Genomic DNA, 19,716 nt, shown 5'->3' on the forward strand with positions numbered 1-19,716 from the left:
GGCTTGGAAACGCCACTTCCTACAGAAAACATTACTTCTTCAGCTCAGCTCAAAGTCCTCTCTCCCACTCCTCAACACATTGTTTCTACCTCTTTATACCACTGGTCTTCAACATGATGCAGCAGCCTTGTTATGTCTACATAGCTTACCGCTTCTCTCTAACAAACAATGGAATATGTTATTGACTACTTTTGAAAGGGAAGAAACTTCAGCTTACTTAGAAAGGTAAAAACTTAGCATCAGAGTCATATAATATCTTCTTTTGACTGTACCAGGCTGTGCCAGAGCTTATTTATTTAGTTATTTATTTTTAATATATCCTATATAAGAAAAGGCTAATATGCAAATTGACCAAACTGCTAAAGGACTGGTTGCAATGATGCACACTGACCACCAGGGGGCAGCCCCTCAACACAGGAACTGCCCCCTGGTGGTCAGTGTGCTCCCACAGGGGGAGCGCTGCTCAGCCAGAAGCCGGGCGCACAGCTGCCGCGCCAGCGGCAGTGGCAGGAGCCTCTCCCGTCTCTGTGGCAGTGCTAAGGATGTCCGACTGCTGGCTTAGGCCCTCTACCATGGGGAGCGGGCCTAAGCCATCAATCAGACATTCCCCAAGGGCTCCCAGACTGTGAATCTCATGCACCGGGCCTCTAGTATTTTTGTATATTTCAGAGAGGAAGAGAAAGGGAGAGAGATAGAAACATCAACGATGAGAGAGAATCATTGATTGGCTGCCTCCTGCACGCCCCGCACTGGGGATGGAGCCCACAACCCGGGCATGTGCCCTGACCAGGAATCAAACCCTAACCTCCTGGTTCATAGGTTGACGCTCAACCTCTGAGCCAGGCCGGCTGGGCTGTCAAAGCTCCTTTAATGCAGGAACTGTGCCCAGTTGTGTCTGTATCCCTCACTATCATGTACTGATTCCTCAGTAAATATTTTTGAGTGAGTCAATATGAATACTTTCCTCTGTAGAATAACCCTTTAGAATCTTCAAGGAAGTGACTAAATTTTTTCAAGGTTTCACTTACCAAGTTAGAGATTTTGTGAAAAGAAAAGGCAATACTGATATACTAAATTGCATGAGCTTTTGTTACCAGTCTGTAAGGAAGGAAAAGCTCAAAAGAGGCACAGATACAACCTTTTGCTGAACTCCAACAATAGTCCAGGATACATCTGTTATCTCCTGTAACTCTCACTACAACCTGGTGAGGTAGGCATTATTCCCCCATTGGACAAATGAGGAAACTGAAGTTTAAGAGGTGTGTTGGCCGTGGTCTGAGAGTTTGGTAATATGTCGAGTAAGGATTCAAATTCAGGCAGGAATGACTCTAAAGCAGAAACTCCACTGTACCACTAAGGAGAGAAGAAGCTGAGTGTGTATGTAAGAAGCAGGCTAGCACAGGGAACTAATGCGTAAAGCAGAATTCCAATTAATTGGGAGTGAGAAACACAATGATCAAGTGGCCTATAAGAGATGGGCCAGGCATGCCTTTTGATAGGAGAGCCTCCATGAAAAGCCAAGTCATCTTCTGAAGGTGGTTAGGGCAGCTGGAATCTGAGCCAAAAGGAACCAATGAAAATATGTCATGGAACTGGCTCCATGCAGAGCAAACCTGCTGGTCAGTCCTCTGGATTCTTCCTTTTTTTCTTTCACCCAGTAAATATTTATTGACTACCTAGTATACACCAGACAGTGTCCTGGGCTCTGGAAATCCAACCAGTAAAACTTCCAGTCCAGTGGGGCATGGCCCAGTGACTCTGGCTGAGTTTATTCCTCCCCTCCCCTATGACTAGTATTTTTGGACCTCTACTTTCTGTTGCCATACTCTCTGTACTCTTGCATCAGCCATGCTGAGGCCACGGATTGACCAAAGCTTTTATTATTCCTCAATCACATTCCAGTCCTGAAGCTACGTCTACATTGCTTTTGAAATGTTTTTGGTTTCCTCTGCGTCAGACCCTCTCTCGGATTTTAACTCTAATGGAAGTCTCTTCTGTTTTGTATTCATTCTTTCTGAATTAATTTTACAATCCCAAATTATGGGGTCACTTTGCTATAATGACTTTGTCTCTGACCATACCTGGGGCTATGATTTATCACCCATATGTAATTTTCCAAGCTCTTCTCATTGTTCTCAACACACTGCCCCCTACCATCTCAGAATACAATTCCTGCCTTGGGGGAGCTTTCAGGAGAGAAGCCCAACTCCTACAGGTTTAATAAAGCCAAAGCGGACTCACCCTCTGCGGCTCATTCACACATTCGTCCATTCAGTCACTCATTAAGCAGTCATTGTGGTAGATGCGGAGGGAGGTCCTCCTGCGCTGACAGGTGCTGAGCTGAGGAGCTACACAATTAAAATGGAAATTGTCCCCTGGATTGTGCTCCAGGAGGCAGAACAAACGGACTCTCTGAATCAGAGCCAACCATCTCTCAAGAGCACTGCCCCAGGAATCCTAGTTTTTAGCTGTATGACTGAAAGAGAATCCCCCCCGCCCCCCCCCCCCCCCCCAGCTCTTAGAACCTGTTTTCTCATCAGTAAAACAAAGGGATTGGAAATTAGCTCTAACCCTCTAGAGCCACTGTGGAGAGGACTGGGCAATGCATATCATTCGGTTTAATTGATTATATACTGGGGACGGAAACCAGGTTTCAAAAAAACTCACTCCTCTTAATAAAAACAAAGCAAATCAAATACAAAAACTGACCAGCTGGGTGCTTTGGGATAATACACTATGAATTTAGGTTGGCTTTGTCGGCTGAATGAGTCCTTAGCGCCCCCTACAGGCAGGACCGTGCTACAGCGCAGAACGGACTGGGAAGAAGGGTGGACTGAGGTGCCCCAAACCGTTTTTGAGTTTATAGGATTGTCAGGTCCCATATCACAGCCTGAAGGTCCTGAAAAGTGGGCAGGCAACAGCTAAGTAAAGATCGTGTGGATGCTGAAGATTCCCTGCTTCCAGGAGGGACCAGACCAGACTCCTCAAGGACCTTCCAGCCTGAATGCACTTCCCATTGTTTCGGCCTACTCCTGCATTTTACAGGCAGGAAGCCTCAGGTCCAGAGAGAATAATTCATATGTCCAAGGTCCTCAGAAAGTTGGTCACAGAATGGAGACTAGTTGGTCCAGACCCCCAAGTCCAGGGCCACCTACAAAGGCTGCCCCAGGAGTGACACCTTTCCAGGAAGAACAATTCTCTTTGTTCCAGCGTCTTCCTCTATTCCCCCCTCTCCACTTCTAGAGGACCTACATCCACTTCTCAGACACCTGAGGCTGTCCTGAGCAATGGCCCTGGCTCCCATCACCTTTCCCAGCCCACCTCCTCCTGCCTTTAAGATTTCCCTCCTCTCCTCCCCCCAAAAAAGTTGCACTTGGATTAGGATATCAGAGCTGAAGGTTTTTAGCTGTGTGAACCTACGGAAGTCACATCACCTCTCGGAACGTGTTTCCTGTGTAAAATGGGGCAATCCACTGGGGCTGTTGTGAGGATGAGCGCTAATGCATACAAATCCCTTAACAAGGCTTGATGCAGATCAAGTGCTCAATAAACTGTAATTATTATTATTGTTATTATTATTTATATTGTTGCTGTTATTTGAAAGTACCTAACTTAGTGCAGGACGACAGTGGGTGTTCAAGAAAGGTGATTATAACCATTAATATTGAAGAGTTTGAAGCACGGAGCCTGGCATGGGGCAGGAACTGAATACATCAACGGTGGTTAGTACTCTTGCTTTTTTCACCCAAAGGCTCCCAGTACGTTGGCAGTCCTACTCTCTCTCTCTCTCTCTCTCTCTCTCTCTCTCTCTCTCTCTCTCTCTCTCTTTTTTATTGTTGACACTATTACAGATGTCCCCAATTCTCACCCCCGAGCCCCCGCCCCCCTCTTTGTGATGTCTCTCCGGAGGAAAGGCTGCACCACTTATTTTTGCTCAGCAACAGGCTCCTCTGACGTAAGCCGCCCCGGCCAGTGAGCAGGAAGAGGGGCTGGGTTACCCGGCAGCCAATAGCAGCCCGAAGCGGCGCGCAGGCCTGACCCGCGCTGGTTTCCAGGCGCTGGAGAAGCTAACCCCTGAGGGGGTTTTCGGGGGCGGGGTTTGTCTCCAATGCTCCTGGGTCTGCCTACCAACCAGGCTCTGATTGGTGCGGGCCTTGGAGGCCCGCCCCTTCGTTCTCCCGGCCCCGCCTTCGTGGGAGGGGGCCGGGACTACCCCGTCTGTTTTTTGTTTCTTTCTCCCTCACTTTCTATTTTTTTTATTTTTAATGAAATTTTGGTTATAACTTAGTTTTTCCCTTCCACGTGATGTGACATGTGTTATTTAAGAAAGTTTGGGATATACAGAAAAGCATAAAGGTACAGAAGAGATGGCCCGAATATTTTCACCTTTTGTGTTTTTTAATGTTTAAGGCTTTCGGACTTAAGCTAGTCTTGCACTTGTTCGTCGGGCTATTGTAAAAGCAAGCGTAACCCTGGAAGCGACCAAAATGCCCCTCAAAGGGGACTGGCTGGAGTAATAAACAGATTCGTCCTCACAATGAAACATCACGCAGCACAGAAACGGAGGGACGTAGTTCTACGGCTCTCCGTGAAATGAAAATGTGTTCAGGATTTAATATTAGGTTAAAACAAAAAGCAAGTTGCACGATCATACATATGGAATGATCTCAAAAACATATATGTACATGATTATACAGAGGCAAGAAAAGTCTGGAATTAATGGGCAGTTTGCAACAAATTGTTAGCATCCGGTTACCTCTGGGGTGGAGGGGGATAGAGAAATTGTTAAGACTTTTTATTCATTTCTATAATATTTGTGTGTGTTTTTTTTAATTGTTTTAATTGACCCTAGAGAGAGAAGAAGAGAGAGAGAGACACATCAATCTGTTGTTCCACTCATGGATGCATTTATTCTGTTTTGCTTTTTAAAAGAATATATATTTTTATTGATTTCAGAGAGGAAGGGAGAGAGAGAGAAACATCAACGATGAGAGAGAATCATTGATTGGCTGCTTCCTGCACGCCCCACACTGGTTATAAAAATTGAGCCTGCCAAAGGAACTAAAGAGGCACTTTTTAAAAGAGGACATACAGAAGGCCAAGAGACTGTATGAAAACATGCTCAAAGTCACTAACCATCCGAGAGATGCAAGTCAAAACAACAATGAGGTACCATCTCACACCTGTCAGAATGGCTATCATCAACAAATCAACAAATAGCAAGTGCTGGTGAGGATGCGGAGAAAAAGGAACCCTCGTGCACTGCTGGTGGGAATGCAGACTGGTGCAGCCACTGTGGAAAACAGCCGATCAATGATTCTCTTTCATTATTGATGTTTCTATTTCTCTCTTCCTCTCCCTTCCTCTCTGAAATATTAAAATATATATATATTTTTTAAAATTTAAAATAAAGTTGCTTCTGTGAACATTATTGATGCCTGTCTTATTCAGCTCTGGCTACCATAATAAAATATCAAAGACTGGGTAGCCTAAACAACCGAAATTTATTTTGTCGCAGTTCTGGAGGCGGGAAAGTCAGAGTTCAAGGTGCCAGCATGGTCGGGTTCTGGTGAGAGCTCCCTTACTGGCTTGCAGGTGGCTGCATTCATGCTGTGTCCTCACATGGCAAAGAGCTAGCAAGCAAGTTCTCTGCTGTCTCTTCTTACAAGGTCACTAAGCCCATGATGAGGGCCCCATTTTCATGTCTTCATCTAAACCTAATTACCTCCCAAATACCCTGTTTCCCAATACCATGACACTGTGGTTAAGGCTTCAACATACATATTTTGGAGAACACAATTCAATCCACAGCAACACTTATGAATGGGCCTGGTGCTATGCTTGGGTTGGGGAACAGGGCTGAATAATACCCAGAATCTGACAGCCAGGATCAGACAGATGAGGAAGATAAAAGCAGAAACAGAAGTAGCTCAGATAAGCCCAGACACCCGAAAATAGTCTGACCAAGTCACCACTGGCCTTAAAACTCTTCATGGCTCCCATTGTCCAGGCTGTGTATGGTCATTCAATGGGTCATATTTGGTCTGCTGATATAAGCTGTTCAGTCCTCTGGGCTCAACAAAAAATAGGATTAGTTGCTAAGATTTTAATATTAGGAGATTTGACATAAATTCCCCAACTTACGAATTTTCTTAGAAAAGAGGAAGATGTATTAACACTGGGTTTGCATTCCTGGGGCCATTGGTGGGACTAGGTAGCTGAACCTGTCTTTTCCAGTTTTTAGTTCCCATAATAATAACTACACAGAGACCTCTTTGACTTATTTATTTTATCTGCCTGGCTTCTGTAGGAACCTGAGTTTGAAACCCCTGAATGGGGTCAAGGTTATTTAACAAGGTATTCAAAGCCCCATGATGGTCCTGTGCCTTCCCTTTCACCTGAACTTCCTTCTACTCTTGCTCAAACACACTGTTGCTCAAGATCAAAGGGTAAGGCAGTGACAGAATGGAGATTAGAACCAGGGTTTCTCATCTCACTACCCAGGCACTTTTAACTACCTCATTTGGTTCTTTACTCATTAACTTGAGGTGCTTATTTTTCTTGATAAGACCAGGCCAAAGTCAGCCAATTTGAATAAAACCAAATGGAATGAAATGTCCAGAGGTGGAAATTTTTGCTACCAGATGTGCAGTCTCATAGATGGCTCTCATCAGCCTCTCACTCCCCTTGCTCACTGTGCCCCAACTTTCTGGCCACTTTGCTGTTTTTTGGCCATGTTGAGCCACTCGTCTCAGGTTCTTTGCCTTTGCTATTAGACTTCAGCTTGGAACACTTTGTACCTTCATAGCTTATGCTAATGTAATCTTTAGGCCTCACCCTATCAGCTCACTCTATAAGGTGACCACCTTTTCAGATCACACTATATAAAATAGTTCACCTCCAGCCACTTTATGTCCCTTTACCCAACTTTATTTCTTCTTTCACCTAACATATATACTTGTTTATTTTTTTTGCCTCCCTCACATTATTGAAGCTATATGAGGGCAGGATTCTGTTTTGTTGTTGTTGTATTCCTGGCACCTAGCACAGTCCTGACACAGTAGGCATTCAATAAATATATACCAGATGGGTTGTGACCAATGGTTTGGCTGGATGGTCAGGGATTTGGAAGGAAGATGTTTGGGGGTGACAAGAAACTGTCTCTAAAGGGCGGGGAAGATATTTGTGTCCAATGTGAATACTTACCAAAGAGTGACCTTGGCAGAGGAAATGTTAATAATCAAGTGGAGTGCTGACTGGCAGGGCTCAGTGGTTGGCGTGTTGGCCTGTGCACCAGAGGGTTGAGGGTTTGATTCCCGGTCAAGGGCAGTACCTGGGTTGCAGGTTTGATCCCTGCCCCGGTTGTGCGTGTGGGAGGCAACCAATGAATGTTTGTCTCTCACATCAATGTTTCTCTCTCTCTCCCCCTTCCCTCTCCCTTCCACTTTCTCTAAAAATCAATGGAGCCTGGATGGTGTGGTTCAGTGGTTGAATGTCAACCTATGAAGCAGGAGGTCACGGTCAGATTCTCTCTCATCATTGATGTTTTTCTCTCTGCCTCTGTGAAATCAATAAAAATATTTTTTAAAAAAGATAAAAGAGTCAAGATCACAGCAACAGCAGTGAACCTAGGATGAACTACCTAGACTCAGGAAAGGAAGTCACAGAGGCAGAAGTGAGCCATGCTGGGCTGCAAGGACTCAGGAAATAAGTTACAGAGGCAAAAGGGGGCCCCTTGGAGACAGGTTCAGGGGGTTAGTCTGGGATAAGCTGCTGCTGCCTGCTGCTCCCCTGGTTGCAAGTCCCATGGGAATACTCAGAGCTTAGGAGAAAGAAAGCAAAGATATAAACCCCAGAAAAAAAGTGGGGGGTAGGGCCTGCAGGTGTGCTCAAGGCAGACCAGGCACTGGCATCCTTTGTCTTAAGGGTTTTTATGTTTTCTGAAGGTGGGAGTTCTAGGGAAGGTCTCAACAGAATATTCAACAGCTTTCTAGGTGTGCCCTTTAATAAGCTGGTGCATCAAAATGAGTGTAGAGGGGAGTTTGGTATCATTCTCTGGTCAGCTTCACTGCTTTACTTTTATTTTGGTTCTAATTGTTGTTGTTTCTTTCGTTATTTATTTCCCTGACTTCATCTGTTCTGGGGTTTGGCTGGCACTAATGGCACTAACTGGGTCCTGTTATCTATCTCCTTGACTAGGGTGATTTAAACCACTCACTCTCTAGTTGGGGAGCAGAGGTGCAAACCATCTGCTCCTAAGCATCCTTGCTTAAGGGAGATAAGACCTTGGTTAGCAGGCTGTTAATTGCTCGACCTTTTTTAACTACTTGTCTCAGTTTCCCTCATTCCATTTGCCAAGTAAATTGTCCTAGCGTTTTGCCTCAACATCAAAAATTCAGATACAAGTATTGGTGAGGATGTGGAGAAACTGGAACTCTTGTACATTGCCGATGGGACTGTAAAATACTGCAGCTGCTATGAACAAAGTTTGGCAGTTTGTCAATAAGTTAAACATAGAATTACCATGTGACTCAGCAATTCCCACTCCTAGGCATGTATCCAAAAGGACTGAAAACAGATGTTCAAACAAATACTGGTACATGAATGTTTTTAGAAGCACTATTCACAATGGCCAAACGGTGGAAACAAGCCAAATATCCATCAACTAGTGAATGGATAACCAAAAGTTGTATATCTATACAATAGAGTATTAGTCTGCCATAAACAAGGAACGAAGTATTAAAACATGCTACGTGGATAAACTTTGAAAACATCACACTAAGTAAAAGAAGCTAGATGCAAAAGGTCACATATTATATGATTTCATTTATATGAAATATTCAGAATAGACAAGTTTATAGATAGAAAGCAGACTAGTAGTTGGGTGGCTGGGGGAATAGAGAGTGACTGCTTAATGGGTATGTCATTTGGGGTGTAATAAAAATACACTCAAACTGCTAGAGGTGGTGTTTGCACATGTTGAATATATCAAATGCCACTGAATTTTACACTTTATTTATTTTTTAAGTTTTTATTGCGTTTTTTACAGAGTGGAAGAGAGAGGGATAGAGAGTTAGAAACATCAATGAGAGAGAAACATTGATCAGCTGCCTCCTGCACACCTCCTACTGGGGATGTGCCCACAACCAAGGTACATGCCCTTGACGGGAATCGAACCTGGGATCCTTCAGTTCGCAGGCAGACGCTCTATCCACTGAGCCAAACCGGTTAGGGCTGAATTTTACACTTTAAATCAGCGGTTGCCAACGGGTGGTCCATGAGGTCGGAAATGTTGGTGACCACTGCTTTAAATGGTTGAGGATTCATTCTTTGTTACGTGAATTTTACCCAATTACAGAAGAGTGGTGAACAAGGAGGAATCTGTGGATTCTGCTAACTGTGAGTTTGTGCCAGGTGGCACCAAGCGAAGCAGTGGCTATGTGTCCCCATGCTCTTTGTTTCTTTGCCTGCTCCCAAGCTTTTTGTTCCTTTCCAGTGCTTGGAGTTAAAGATTCCTTGAAGTAGGGTACAAGTGGTTTAGGTGTTCTCTGCTCTAATAAAGGACTGCTATACCTAAACAGAAGAGGTAAAGGAGGGCGGGAGGGAGGCTGGAAAGAAGAAAGGAGGGAGGAAGGACTGAGAAGAGGGACACAGTGATTATGCTTTCAAGTGGCCAAACCCCCCTCCCACCCCGGAAGATTGGTAGGCTCTCAACCACACGACCTCCTCTTTCCCCATCATTCCCCTCCATGTTCCAGCTGGACAGGCTGAACTGTGAATGCCCTCAAACCCATGCTTCTTCACATGCTGTCACTCAGCCTTGAATGCCACCCCTCCCTTTTATCTGGCTGCTGCTAACACCTTTTCCACGGTGCGGGCCCTTCAAGCCCCAGGTCTGGGTAGTGCCTGTCCAGTATCCTGCCCAAGCATTCTGTACTCATCACCATCAGAATGTTTCCCACATTGTTGTTTAGTCACTTGTCCTTCCCAGTCAGCTGTGGGTCCCGTAAGGACAGGAGCTTTGATTGTTTGGTAGTTGTATTCCCAGTGTATATCAAGTGCCCAGCATACAGTAGATGCTAAATATAAACTTTATTTATATTTTATTTATCTTTAGAGACAGATGGGTAGGGAGAGAGAAACATCAATTTGTTGTTGCATGCATTGGTTGATTCTTGTATGTGCCCTGACTGGTGAATGAACCAGAAACCGTGGCATATCCCGACAGTGCTCTAACCAACTGAGCTACCTGGCCAGGGCTTAATTTTCAATCTACACATTTTAAAAGATCTGAAAATGGATTATGTAGGTTATGCAGCAATGCATATTTGAGAATAGTGGAATGACCCAGAGTCCTTTTTATGGAAATCAGACGACAAAAGGTGACTCTTTTTCAGAACAAATATTACCCTCAATTACAGTACTAGTATACTGCTTGGTGAGCAGAATTTTAGTTCTCCCTGGCCCCTTCAACTAGGTGTCCTTATGCAGGGAACAACCTGCAGCCCATACCTTTACACCAGTGGTTCTCAACTCGAACCACATATTGGAAAAACCTAGAGAGCTTTTTGAAAATACTCATGCCCAGGCCCCCATCTCAGAGATTTGGATTTAATTGGTCCTGAGGCATTGGTTTAATTTTAAAACTCCCCAGTATTTCAATGCGAAGCCTGGGTTGAGGATTACCACTTTGTATTTACTGATGTGAAAATCTAAACCCAGCTCTATTGCAAATGTGTGTGCACTATATAGGCATGCATTGACATGCTGATGGGATTCATGTCACAGCCAAAATCTAACACAATGCCAAGTACTGGCATTTCAACATTTACTGCCAGGAACCTCTGCCTTTGCCACCCACCCCCAGATGTCCAGGCAAGCTCCCTGACCTGTCTCACATTGAGGAGGGAGCTAATAGGCAGCTGAACCACGACACTGGGACTGCAACTCGAGATTGTGGGACTAGGAGTTCTGAAGTCAAGTCTGGGCTCAGCACAAGCCTGGTTGTGCGACCTTTAAAAGTTACTTCACCGTCCCCTGCTTCAGTTACTTTGGTTATGAAATTAAACTAATGGTATGGACACATTTGCCAGAAATATAATGAGATTTAACGAGTCAAGTATTTGTTAAGTGCTCCATAAATTGCTGTGCAATTGTTAAGTAAGTTCATTGTGTGAAATTCCATTGAAATATTTATTTTTTAAATGGCCCCGTGATTTTTTTTTTAATACATTTTTATTCATTCTAGAGAGGAAAGGAGAGGGAGAGATAGAAACATCAACGATGAGAGAGAATCACTGATTGGCTGCCTCCTGCATGCCCCACACAGGAGATCGAGCCCGCAACCTGGGCATGTGCCCTGACCAGGAATCTAACTAACTGTTCATAGGTTGACTGTCAACCACTGAGACACCCAGCTGGGCTGGCCCCGATGATTCTGACACAGGTGGTTGGGAAGCTGTTTAGACAGATCTGCTCATAGAGTTCTCTGGTCCCTGCCTTTTCCAAGTTTTGTGTGTTCAAGTCTTCTTGAGTTTCTGAAACAATAGCCCCTGTTCTTTTAATAAATTACTTTTTCTCTTCCTTAAGCCAGCCAGTGCTGGTTTCTGTTACTTGTAAACAAAAAGAACTTAAACTAATGCAATAAATCAGTACAGTATTTTCCAAATTGTATTCTATGGAAGGCTATGTTCTAAAATGTTAATGTTATCCCGGGCCAGGGTAACTCAGTTGGTTAGTGTTGTTCTGATATAATACCAAGGTTGCAGGTTTGATCCCTTGTCAGGGCACATAGAAGCATCAACCAATAAAATCGTAAGTAGAACAACAAATCGATGTTTCTCCCTAAAATCAATTAAAAAAAGGATTAAAAAAATAAAATGTTCATGTTTTGTACAATAATGCTTAATATATTTTAATTTTCATATCCTCAAATAGCTTTCATATTAAGAACTATATATCTATATTTCATATTAAGATAAAAGGGGGGTGGCATTCAAGGCTGAGTGACAGCATGGTGGGAAAGGATACTTGACTTGGGGTGGTAAATACACAATACACTGTACAGACGATGTATTGCAGAATTGTATATCTGAAACCTATATAATTTTATTAACCAATGTCACCGCAATAAATTTAATTTTAAAAAAAGAACTAAGTAGGTATCATTATTATATTTAATAAAATGCCTTTACAAAAGTGTTCTATGCCCAAGGCCAGCAAATTTCAGAACTATTTTATTTGTAGTATAGTGGGCCTCAAACTTTAGTGCAAATCAGAATCATCTGGGGGAGCTTGTTAAGATTGTTGGGTCCAGCCCAGCCGGCGTGGCTCAGTGGTTGAGCATCGACCTATGAACCAGGAGGTCACAGGTTCGATTCCCGGTCAGGGCACATGCGGGGTTGTGGGCTTGATCCCCAGTAGGGGGCATGCAGGAGGCACCCGATCTGTGGTTCTCTCTTATCATGGATGTTTCTATCTCTCTCTCTCCCTTCCTCTCTGAAATCAATAAAAAATATATTAAAACAACAACAACAACAACACACACACACACACACACACACACACACACAAGATTGCTGGGTCCCACCCTCAGTCTCAGCAAGTCTGTGATGGGGCCTGAGAATTTCCATTTCTAACAAATTTCCCAGATGCTGCTGGATCACGGACATTTGCTAGTTTTAAATTAGGCTGCTCCAAAATTTATTTTACTTAAGAATTCACGTTGATTCCATCTTCATCTTCAAGTTTCAACTTTTACTTGCTTTATCCAATCATCATTAGACTTTTAGGGGATTTTGTATGCCTTTATAATTTTAGTAAAAAAAAAAAAAAAAAAAAAAAAGCAAAATGATCCTGACTGTGTGGTTCAGTTGGTTGGAGCACCGAAAGGCTGCCAGTTTGATTTTCGGATGGGAAACAGGCCTGTTTTTGGATTCGATCCCTGGTTGGGCACACATAGGAGGCAACCTTCCCCTTTCTCTAAAATCAGTAAAAACATATCTTGGGTGAGGATTTTCTTAAAAAGCAAAATGAAAGATGTTACTTGTTCCTTATGTCATTTGTAAACTTTCCAAATTTTGTACTGTTGTAAAATTTTTAAAAAGGCATGTGACCTTACCATGATCATTTCTTGTACTTCGTCTTGGAGGTCATTTTGTTACTGGCCACTTGAATCTCAGTACTTACACCTAGGGACTATTTACAAACTTTCCATCAGCAGCATCATGGACAAGTGTTTTGGAAACAGCCATCTAGTGTCCTGTCTGCAAGAGCAGGGTCAATGCCTTGTCCAAGGTTTTATTACAAGTAACACTAGGGTCTTGCAACAAATTGTTCATAGTAATTCTGGGGCAAGTGATCTATTGAATTGTTGAATTGAAAATGTCTTGCCAATGGCCCTAAAAATCACTTCAAAAATAAATTTTTGTTTTGGCTTAGAGGAGTTACACTACTAGTTTGTTAAAGTCTATTTTGAATCAAGAGCAAGCTCGGTGGAGCAAAATATAACCTAGGATATAACTGTGATTCTCTGCTATTAATAGACTTGGATTAGAAATCAAAAACCCTAGATGCCAAATTTCAACTCTAATTTACTAACCATAGGCAACACATCATTTCTAATTCCAGTTCTCTCAATCTGCACAAAAATAATTGGAACAAGGATAATTAGTTCATATGAAGAGTTCTCTAATCCATCTTATAAATGCAAAATGGACTGATGGTTCCTTGAATTGTATTTTTTAAGCAACTACTCATCTGTTTTCCAGGCTGCTCTTGACCTTGGATTGGGGTTTACCCTTCAAGCTTTCTCTGAACCTCTGACTCAGACAGGGACAGGGGCCTCTCCCCATGTCCTACCTGCCTCCCCCAGTTCCCCCGTGTGACACAGCACTTATCATGCTGTGCTTTGTCTTTAAGCTCCCTATTGCAGATACCCTGTCTGACACATTTTAGCATTTAGTGCTCCCCCACCCCTCTCCAGACGATAGAAGGCTTAGACACAGTTCACTGATCACAATTTATTATAATCTTTTGGAGCATAGATACGATATTAGTTACCAGAACTATGTCTTCATAGAGGTGGACATTATGTAGCCATTCTATGGGGAACTGCGTGCACTTAATCATCAGTATGATCTTTCAGTTTCTTGATGTTCTGCTTGTGCCGCTCAATTTCTTTCTGCAGACGCTCAATCTCCTTTTTATGATGAGTGATCTCTTCTTCATGGTGTTTCTTCAAGGATGCCAGTTGTTCTTTAGTCCGCTCTCTACAAGTAAACAGTGGCTCTGGGTTTAATCCTAATCCATCACTCCAAAGAGATGTTTAAGCAGAACCTGCAATACCTAAGGCAAAGGAGTCCCAGTCCCACGGGAGTCTGGCTTCTACCTCCTCAAGCCCCACTAGTGAAACAACACTCCACCGTAACATGTACCCATCTGTAGGAAATGACCAAATGACTCCATTTTTCTGGTGCTAGTGCCTGAAATTCCATCATTCACGAGCTATTCCTTTTACATTCCTCATTAGAGCAGAAAACTCCAGAGAGGTATGACGTATGTCCCCAATACCTTATTAGAGGAATAACCAAGAGAACAGAATCCCTTTTTGGGGAAATGAGGAGTAGACAAAGGGGTACAGTGAAAGGACAAATATTTGCAATCTATCCTAATTTACCTAGAGCTTTCTTTGCCTAGAGAAATGCGTGGCCCACTGTAAAGGCCAAAAAGAAGGGCGGCGGGGGGGGGGGGGGAGGAGAAGGGCCTCTTGCATGGGCAGTACTTGGCAGTCCAATTGAGAAACAATATAGCCCTGGCTGGGTGGCGCAGTTGGTTGGAAGGTTGTCCTGTACATCGAAAGGTTGCGGGTTTGCTTCCTGGTCAGGGCACATATCTAGGTTGTGGGTTCAAATCTGTGTTGCAGTGTGTATGGGAGGCAACTGGTCAATGTTTCTCTCACTTTGATCTCTCTCTAAAAAAAACACAAACAAAAAACCAATAAAAACATCTTCGGGCGAGGATTAAAAAAAAAAAGAGAGAGAGAGAGAGCCCTAGCTGGTTTGGCTCAGTGGATAGAGCTTCGGCCTGCAGACTGAAGGGTCCCAGGTTTGATTCTGGTCAAGGGCACAAGCCCAGGTTGTTGGCTCAATCCCAAGTAGGGGATGTGCGGGAGGCAGCCAATCAATGAATCTTTTTTTTAAAATATATATATATTTTTATTGATTTCAGAGAGGAAGGAAAAGGGAGAGATAGAAACATCAATGATGAGAATCATTGATTGGCTGCCTCCCACACGCCCCCAACTCGGGATTTAGCCTGCAACCTGGGCACGTGCCCTTGACTGGAATCAACCTGGGACCCTTCAGTCCACAGGCCGACGCTCTATCCACCGAGCCAAATCGGCTAGGGCAGAGCAATGATTCTCATCATTGATGTTTCTCTCTCTCTCTTCCTGTCTGAAATAAAAAATATATCTAAAAATATACAGGACATCGATGCAGGTTGCCCAGGACCAAACCAGAGAGGGTAGGACCTGCATTGCCACCATCTGTCCATCATCCAGATATCATTGCTGACATGCACACATAAGGAACTATTTGACATTGAAACTGGGTCTCAGAACTGTTGGACATTGAAATTGGGACTCAAACATTTTTTGTTATTATATGTTTATTTCTAGTCTGCAGATGCAAGATTTTTTTAAAGAAAAGAAATGGGTAAAAATAGATACAGAGGCAAAAAGCATTGAACAGACTGTCAAACTACAGCGGGAAGGCAGGGGAGGTTGGGGGGGGCGGGCTGTAAGAGATCAACCGAAGGACTTGTATGCATGCATATAAACATAACCAATGGATACAAGACACTGGGGGGGGGGGGCCAGGTGAAGGCATATGCTGGGGGGTAGGGGAGGCTGGGGGGAGGTCAAGGGGGGAAAAAAGGAGACATATGTACTACTATTAGTAATAATTCAAACAATAAAGAAAAAAGTATATATATACAGGAGCCCAAGTAGGTGGTCTTTAAGGACTGTACTTTGGCTTTCTGGTATGACAGGGGCCATGGTGATAATTCTATTTTTTTTCTTTAAGAATAGTTTGTTGATTTTTACAGAGAAAGAGGAAGGGAGAAGAAACATTCATGTAAGAGCCCACAACCCCAGCATGTGCCCTGCCCGGGAATGGAATCAGCAACCTTTCCGAGCATGGGCGAGGCTTAACCAACTGAGCAACACCGGCCAGGGCCAAGGTGATAATTCTCAAGAGTGAGGAAGAGAAGGCAGAAGTGAAAAGATGGCCAAAGGAGAAGCAGAGATGAGTTCTATGCTATTCCTTACTGTGCAGAGAAGTCAGTAACAGATAACTCAGGGTTGGTAAAAATGTAGAGGCCTAGCCCACTCCATACTCTTTTTTTATTGTTGTTGTTAATCCTCACCCGGGGATATTTTTCCATTGATTTTCAGGACGAGTGGAAGAGAGAGAGAAAGAGAGAAACATCCATGTGTTGCCTCCTGCATGAGCCCGGACCAGGACCCTGGCAGGGAGGAGCCTGCAACCAAGGTACAGCCCTTCCGGACCAGGTCCGCATGCCAGTTGCTCTCCAGAGGCTCTATCCACTGAGCCAAACCAGCTAGGGCCCCACTCCATACTTTTTTTAAAAAAAATATATACTATATTTTTAATTGATTTCAGAGAGGAAAGGAGAGGGAGAAAAAGAAACATCAATGATAGAATCATTGATCGGCTGCCTCCTGCACGCCCCCCACTGGGGATAGAGCCTGTCACCTGGGCATGTGCCCTGACCGGGAATCGAACGGTGACCTCCTGGTTTATAGGTGATGCTCAACCACTGAGCCACACCGGCCGGGCCCCACTCCATACTGGGCGGAGCCGGCCAAAAGTCTCCAGGAAATGAGGAAGGGAATTTCAAATCTGGAGCACTCAGCTCCTCTATGACCCACTCGCTCTGGCCAAGTTAGGCCTTTGGAGGTCTAGGGGATCCATCCTTCAGGGGCTAGCAAAGCTAAGGCGTGTGGAGGAGAACACATCATGGAAGGATATATATTGGGTGTTGGATCCAGACAATGCAAAGGATCTGGGGGCGTTTCGCACAATCTGGGAAGAACTCCACGGGTGGGGATGGTAAATGATTCCGGAAGAATTGGGCCGTGGAGAAGCGCAGGTGGAAATGGCTTGGAGTGGGGGCCCTGGGACTAACCAGCAGGTCACCAGGAGCAAGGGTGTAATGGGTCCCGGAACCCGGGAGCTCTGCTGGGGGGGTGGGCTACCTGGCGCCGGGGAGGGTGGGGAGGGCGATTGGAAGTTTAAGAAGGCCGGGAAGGCAGGCTCTGCGAGATCTAGGGCTGGATCCGCCCCGGGGGCCTCACCGGAAGTATCGCTCCTCTTCGGCCTTCTCTTTCTTTGCGAAGGTCCCGCCGGCTTCTCTGATGGCGCCCGCGTCCGAGGTGAAATTAGCTGGCTGCGGAGAGAGACGTGACATTGGGAAAGGTGTGGGGGCGGGGAGAGGCGCCCGCGCTCAGGGCTGGGGCAGCGGCCTCTGCCGCGGGCCTACCCGTTCGCAGCCGAAGCCTCCGGCTTGCATGGCCCTCACTCCCCGCACTCCGAGCCGCAGCCGCGCCGCCGACGCCGAGACAGCCATGGTTGTCAGTGCCGCGCAGCTCCGGACGCAGAGGTGCCGACTCCCGGGGGCGCTAACGGCGCTGGCGGCGCTGACGGCCGGCGACCAATCCTGTCCACGGAGAGGCGGGATGAAGCCGGGAGGAGCGAATCAGGAAAGGGGGGAGGCGGGGCTGCTGGGGTTCGCGGCGAATGCTGAGCAGGAGGCGGGCCTGTTCGTAGCCAACCCCTAGCAAGGTCTCCTGGGCCAAAGGATAGAAAAACAAGAATGGAGGACGTTGGAGGCGAGTCCCGGGCGAGGGAGGGTCAGAAGCCATTAGATTGAAGCGTGCCGTCCACCCCTCACCCCACGATTCCAATCCCAAGTTTGTTATTGTTAAGCACCCAAAGGAAACCTTCCCTTTCCTGGACCGCTAGGGTCAATAAGATACTATACGTAGGGCCCATGCACTCAAAGGTCACGTGTTCGGAACAGGTCCCTGGATTCAAGGTTGCACCCCCCGCCCCCCTATTGGGGGCGCCTTTGGGATGTTTCTCTACCCCTGCCCCCCCCCACCCCCCCCACCTCCCTACTACTCTCACTCAAATCAATGGAAAAGAATATCCTCTGGTGAGATTAACAACAACAGCAAAGATGCTATAAGAATAGTAAGGTAAAAAAAGATTGGTAAGATGCTATAGGGATTGGAGTGTGGATATCTATATCCAAGATATCCGGACTTAGTTGGGTTGTGGGTAAAAATGTTGTATATATATTTGATCTCTTAACAGGTATCAATGTCCTTTCGTTGCATTGCCATTTCACTATAAAGTCTCAGCTTAAATGTCACCTCAGAGAAATCACCCCTGATCTCCTTAGTCATTCTATCATAGCTCCCTGTTTTGTTCTCTCTCTCTCTTTGCACTTTTCACTTCCTGAAGTTATCAGAGTCGTGATCAAATAGGCATTAAATTAATATTTGTGAAATGAATGAATATGTTATCAAATGGTGTGGTGCAATGAAGAGCATAAGTAGGAGTCTAGGGAAGGCTTTGCCTTGACATTCCTTCAGCCATGAGCAAATATGAACAAGAAAATAGTAGCTTATATAGCCTTTGCCTGCCTATGTCATATTTTCTCTCTGGACTCAGTTTTTTTTTCTCTCCTGTAGATGAGAGAGTTAGGCCAGATTATCTATGTTACTCATGATTTTAACACTTCTTTGTTTTCTATGAAATGGTAGAACTATTTTTATTAATCATCTTTTGGTTGGAAAAATGCCAGTCCTGGTTTGTATGACTTGGGAGAAAATGGCTGTGGGGCACATTTTCAAATGTTCATTGCAGAAAATTTGGAAAAAGACAAAAGCGGGGTAGAAATAATCATCATTTATAATTCCTACCTGGTGATAATAATTTGGTGTGTTTCTAGAATGATCTTTAAGTACCATTCCACTTTCAGAAACTCTGTTTCTACTTCTCATATTGCTGTTTCTTGATAATCTCCTAGGCTGGGCATCCAGTGGAGGGTCTTACAGAGTTTGTGTAAAAGATCCATCTAGGCACTAGGATGACTGTAATAAAAAAATAGAGAAATTGTAAAATTTCAACATTGCTGGTGGGAATATAAAATGTTTCAGCTGCTGTGGAAAACAGCTTGGCAGTTGCTCAAAAGTTAAATATAGAATTCCCATATGATTCAGCAATTTCACTTTAGGTATTTGGTATATACACCTCCCCCCCCCCTTAAACCCCCCCCCCCGCTGCCCCCCAATAGAAAATTGGTACTCAAACAAATACATGTAGCTTCAGGTTCATAGCAGTACTATTATCACAATAGCCAAAAGCCAAAAGATGGAAACAACCCAAATGTACATCAACTGATGAATGAATAGAAGAACAGTGGAATATTATTCAACCACAAAAAGTAATGAAGTAATGATACATGCAATACCTTAGATGAACCTTGAAAACTTGCTAAGTTGAAAGAAGGCAGACACAATAGGCCACATAGTGTATGGCTGCATTCATATGAAATGTCCAGAATATGTAAACCTATAGAGACAGAACATAGAATGGTTGTCCGGGTTTGGGAATAAGGGGA

At 44.5% G+C, this 19,716-nt stretch overlaps 1 protein-coding gene across 1 annotated transcript; it reads right to left on the minus strand.

Annotated features, from left to right (window-relative positions):
- Window positions 1-14,012: 14,012 nt before the first annotated feature.
- On the minus strand, window positions 14,013-17,728 carry ATP5IF1 (ATP synthase inhibitory factor subunit 1). Its single transcript, XM_079778444.1, has 3 exons — window positions 17,569-17,728; window positions 17,384-17,475; window positions 14,013-14,270 (listed from the first exon to the last, which is right to left on the minus strand). The coding sequence occupies exons 1-3, from the start codon at window positions 17,653-17,655 to the stop codon at window positions 14,123-14,125; spliced, it is 327 nt and encodes a 108-aa protein (XP_079634570.1). The 5' UTR covers window positions 17,656-17,728; the 3' UTR covers window positions 14,013-14,122.
- Window positions 17,729-19,716: the final 1,988 nt, after the last annotated feature.

This window comes from Cnephaeus nilssonii (genome assembly GCF_951640355.1).
Source record: "Cnephaeus nilssonii genome assembly, chromosome: 7".
NCBI lineage: Eukaryota > Metazoa > Chordata > Mammalia > Chiroptera > Vespertilionidae > Cnephaeus > Cnephaeus nilssonii.

Bases quoted from the DNA above. Each gene is read 5' to 3' on its own strand.
- ATP5IF1 (XM_079778444.1), bottom strand. From the start codon at position 17,655: ATGGCTGTCTCGGCGTCGGCGGCGCGGCTGCGGCTCGGAGTGCGGGGA. The intron at 17,476-17,568 runs GTAGGCCCGCGG...CTCTCTCCGCAG, and splicing joins GAGGCTTCGGCTGCGAACGG to CCAGCTAATTTCACCTCGGA. The intron at 14,271-17,383 runs GTGAGGCCCCCG...GTTTACTTGTAG, and splicing joins GAAGAGGAGCGATACTTCCG to AGAGCGGACTAAAGAACAAC.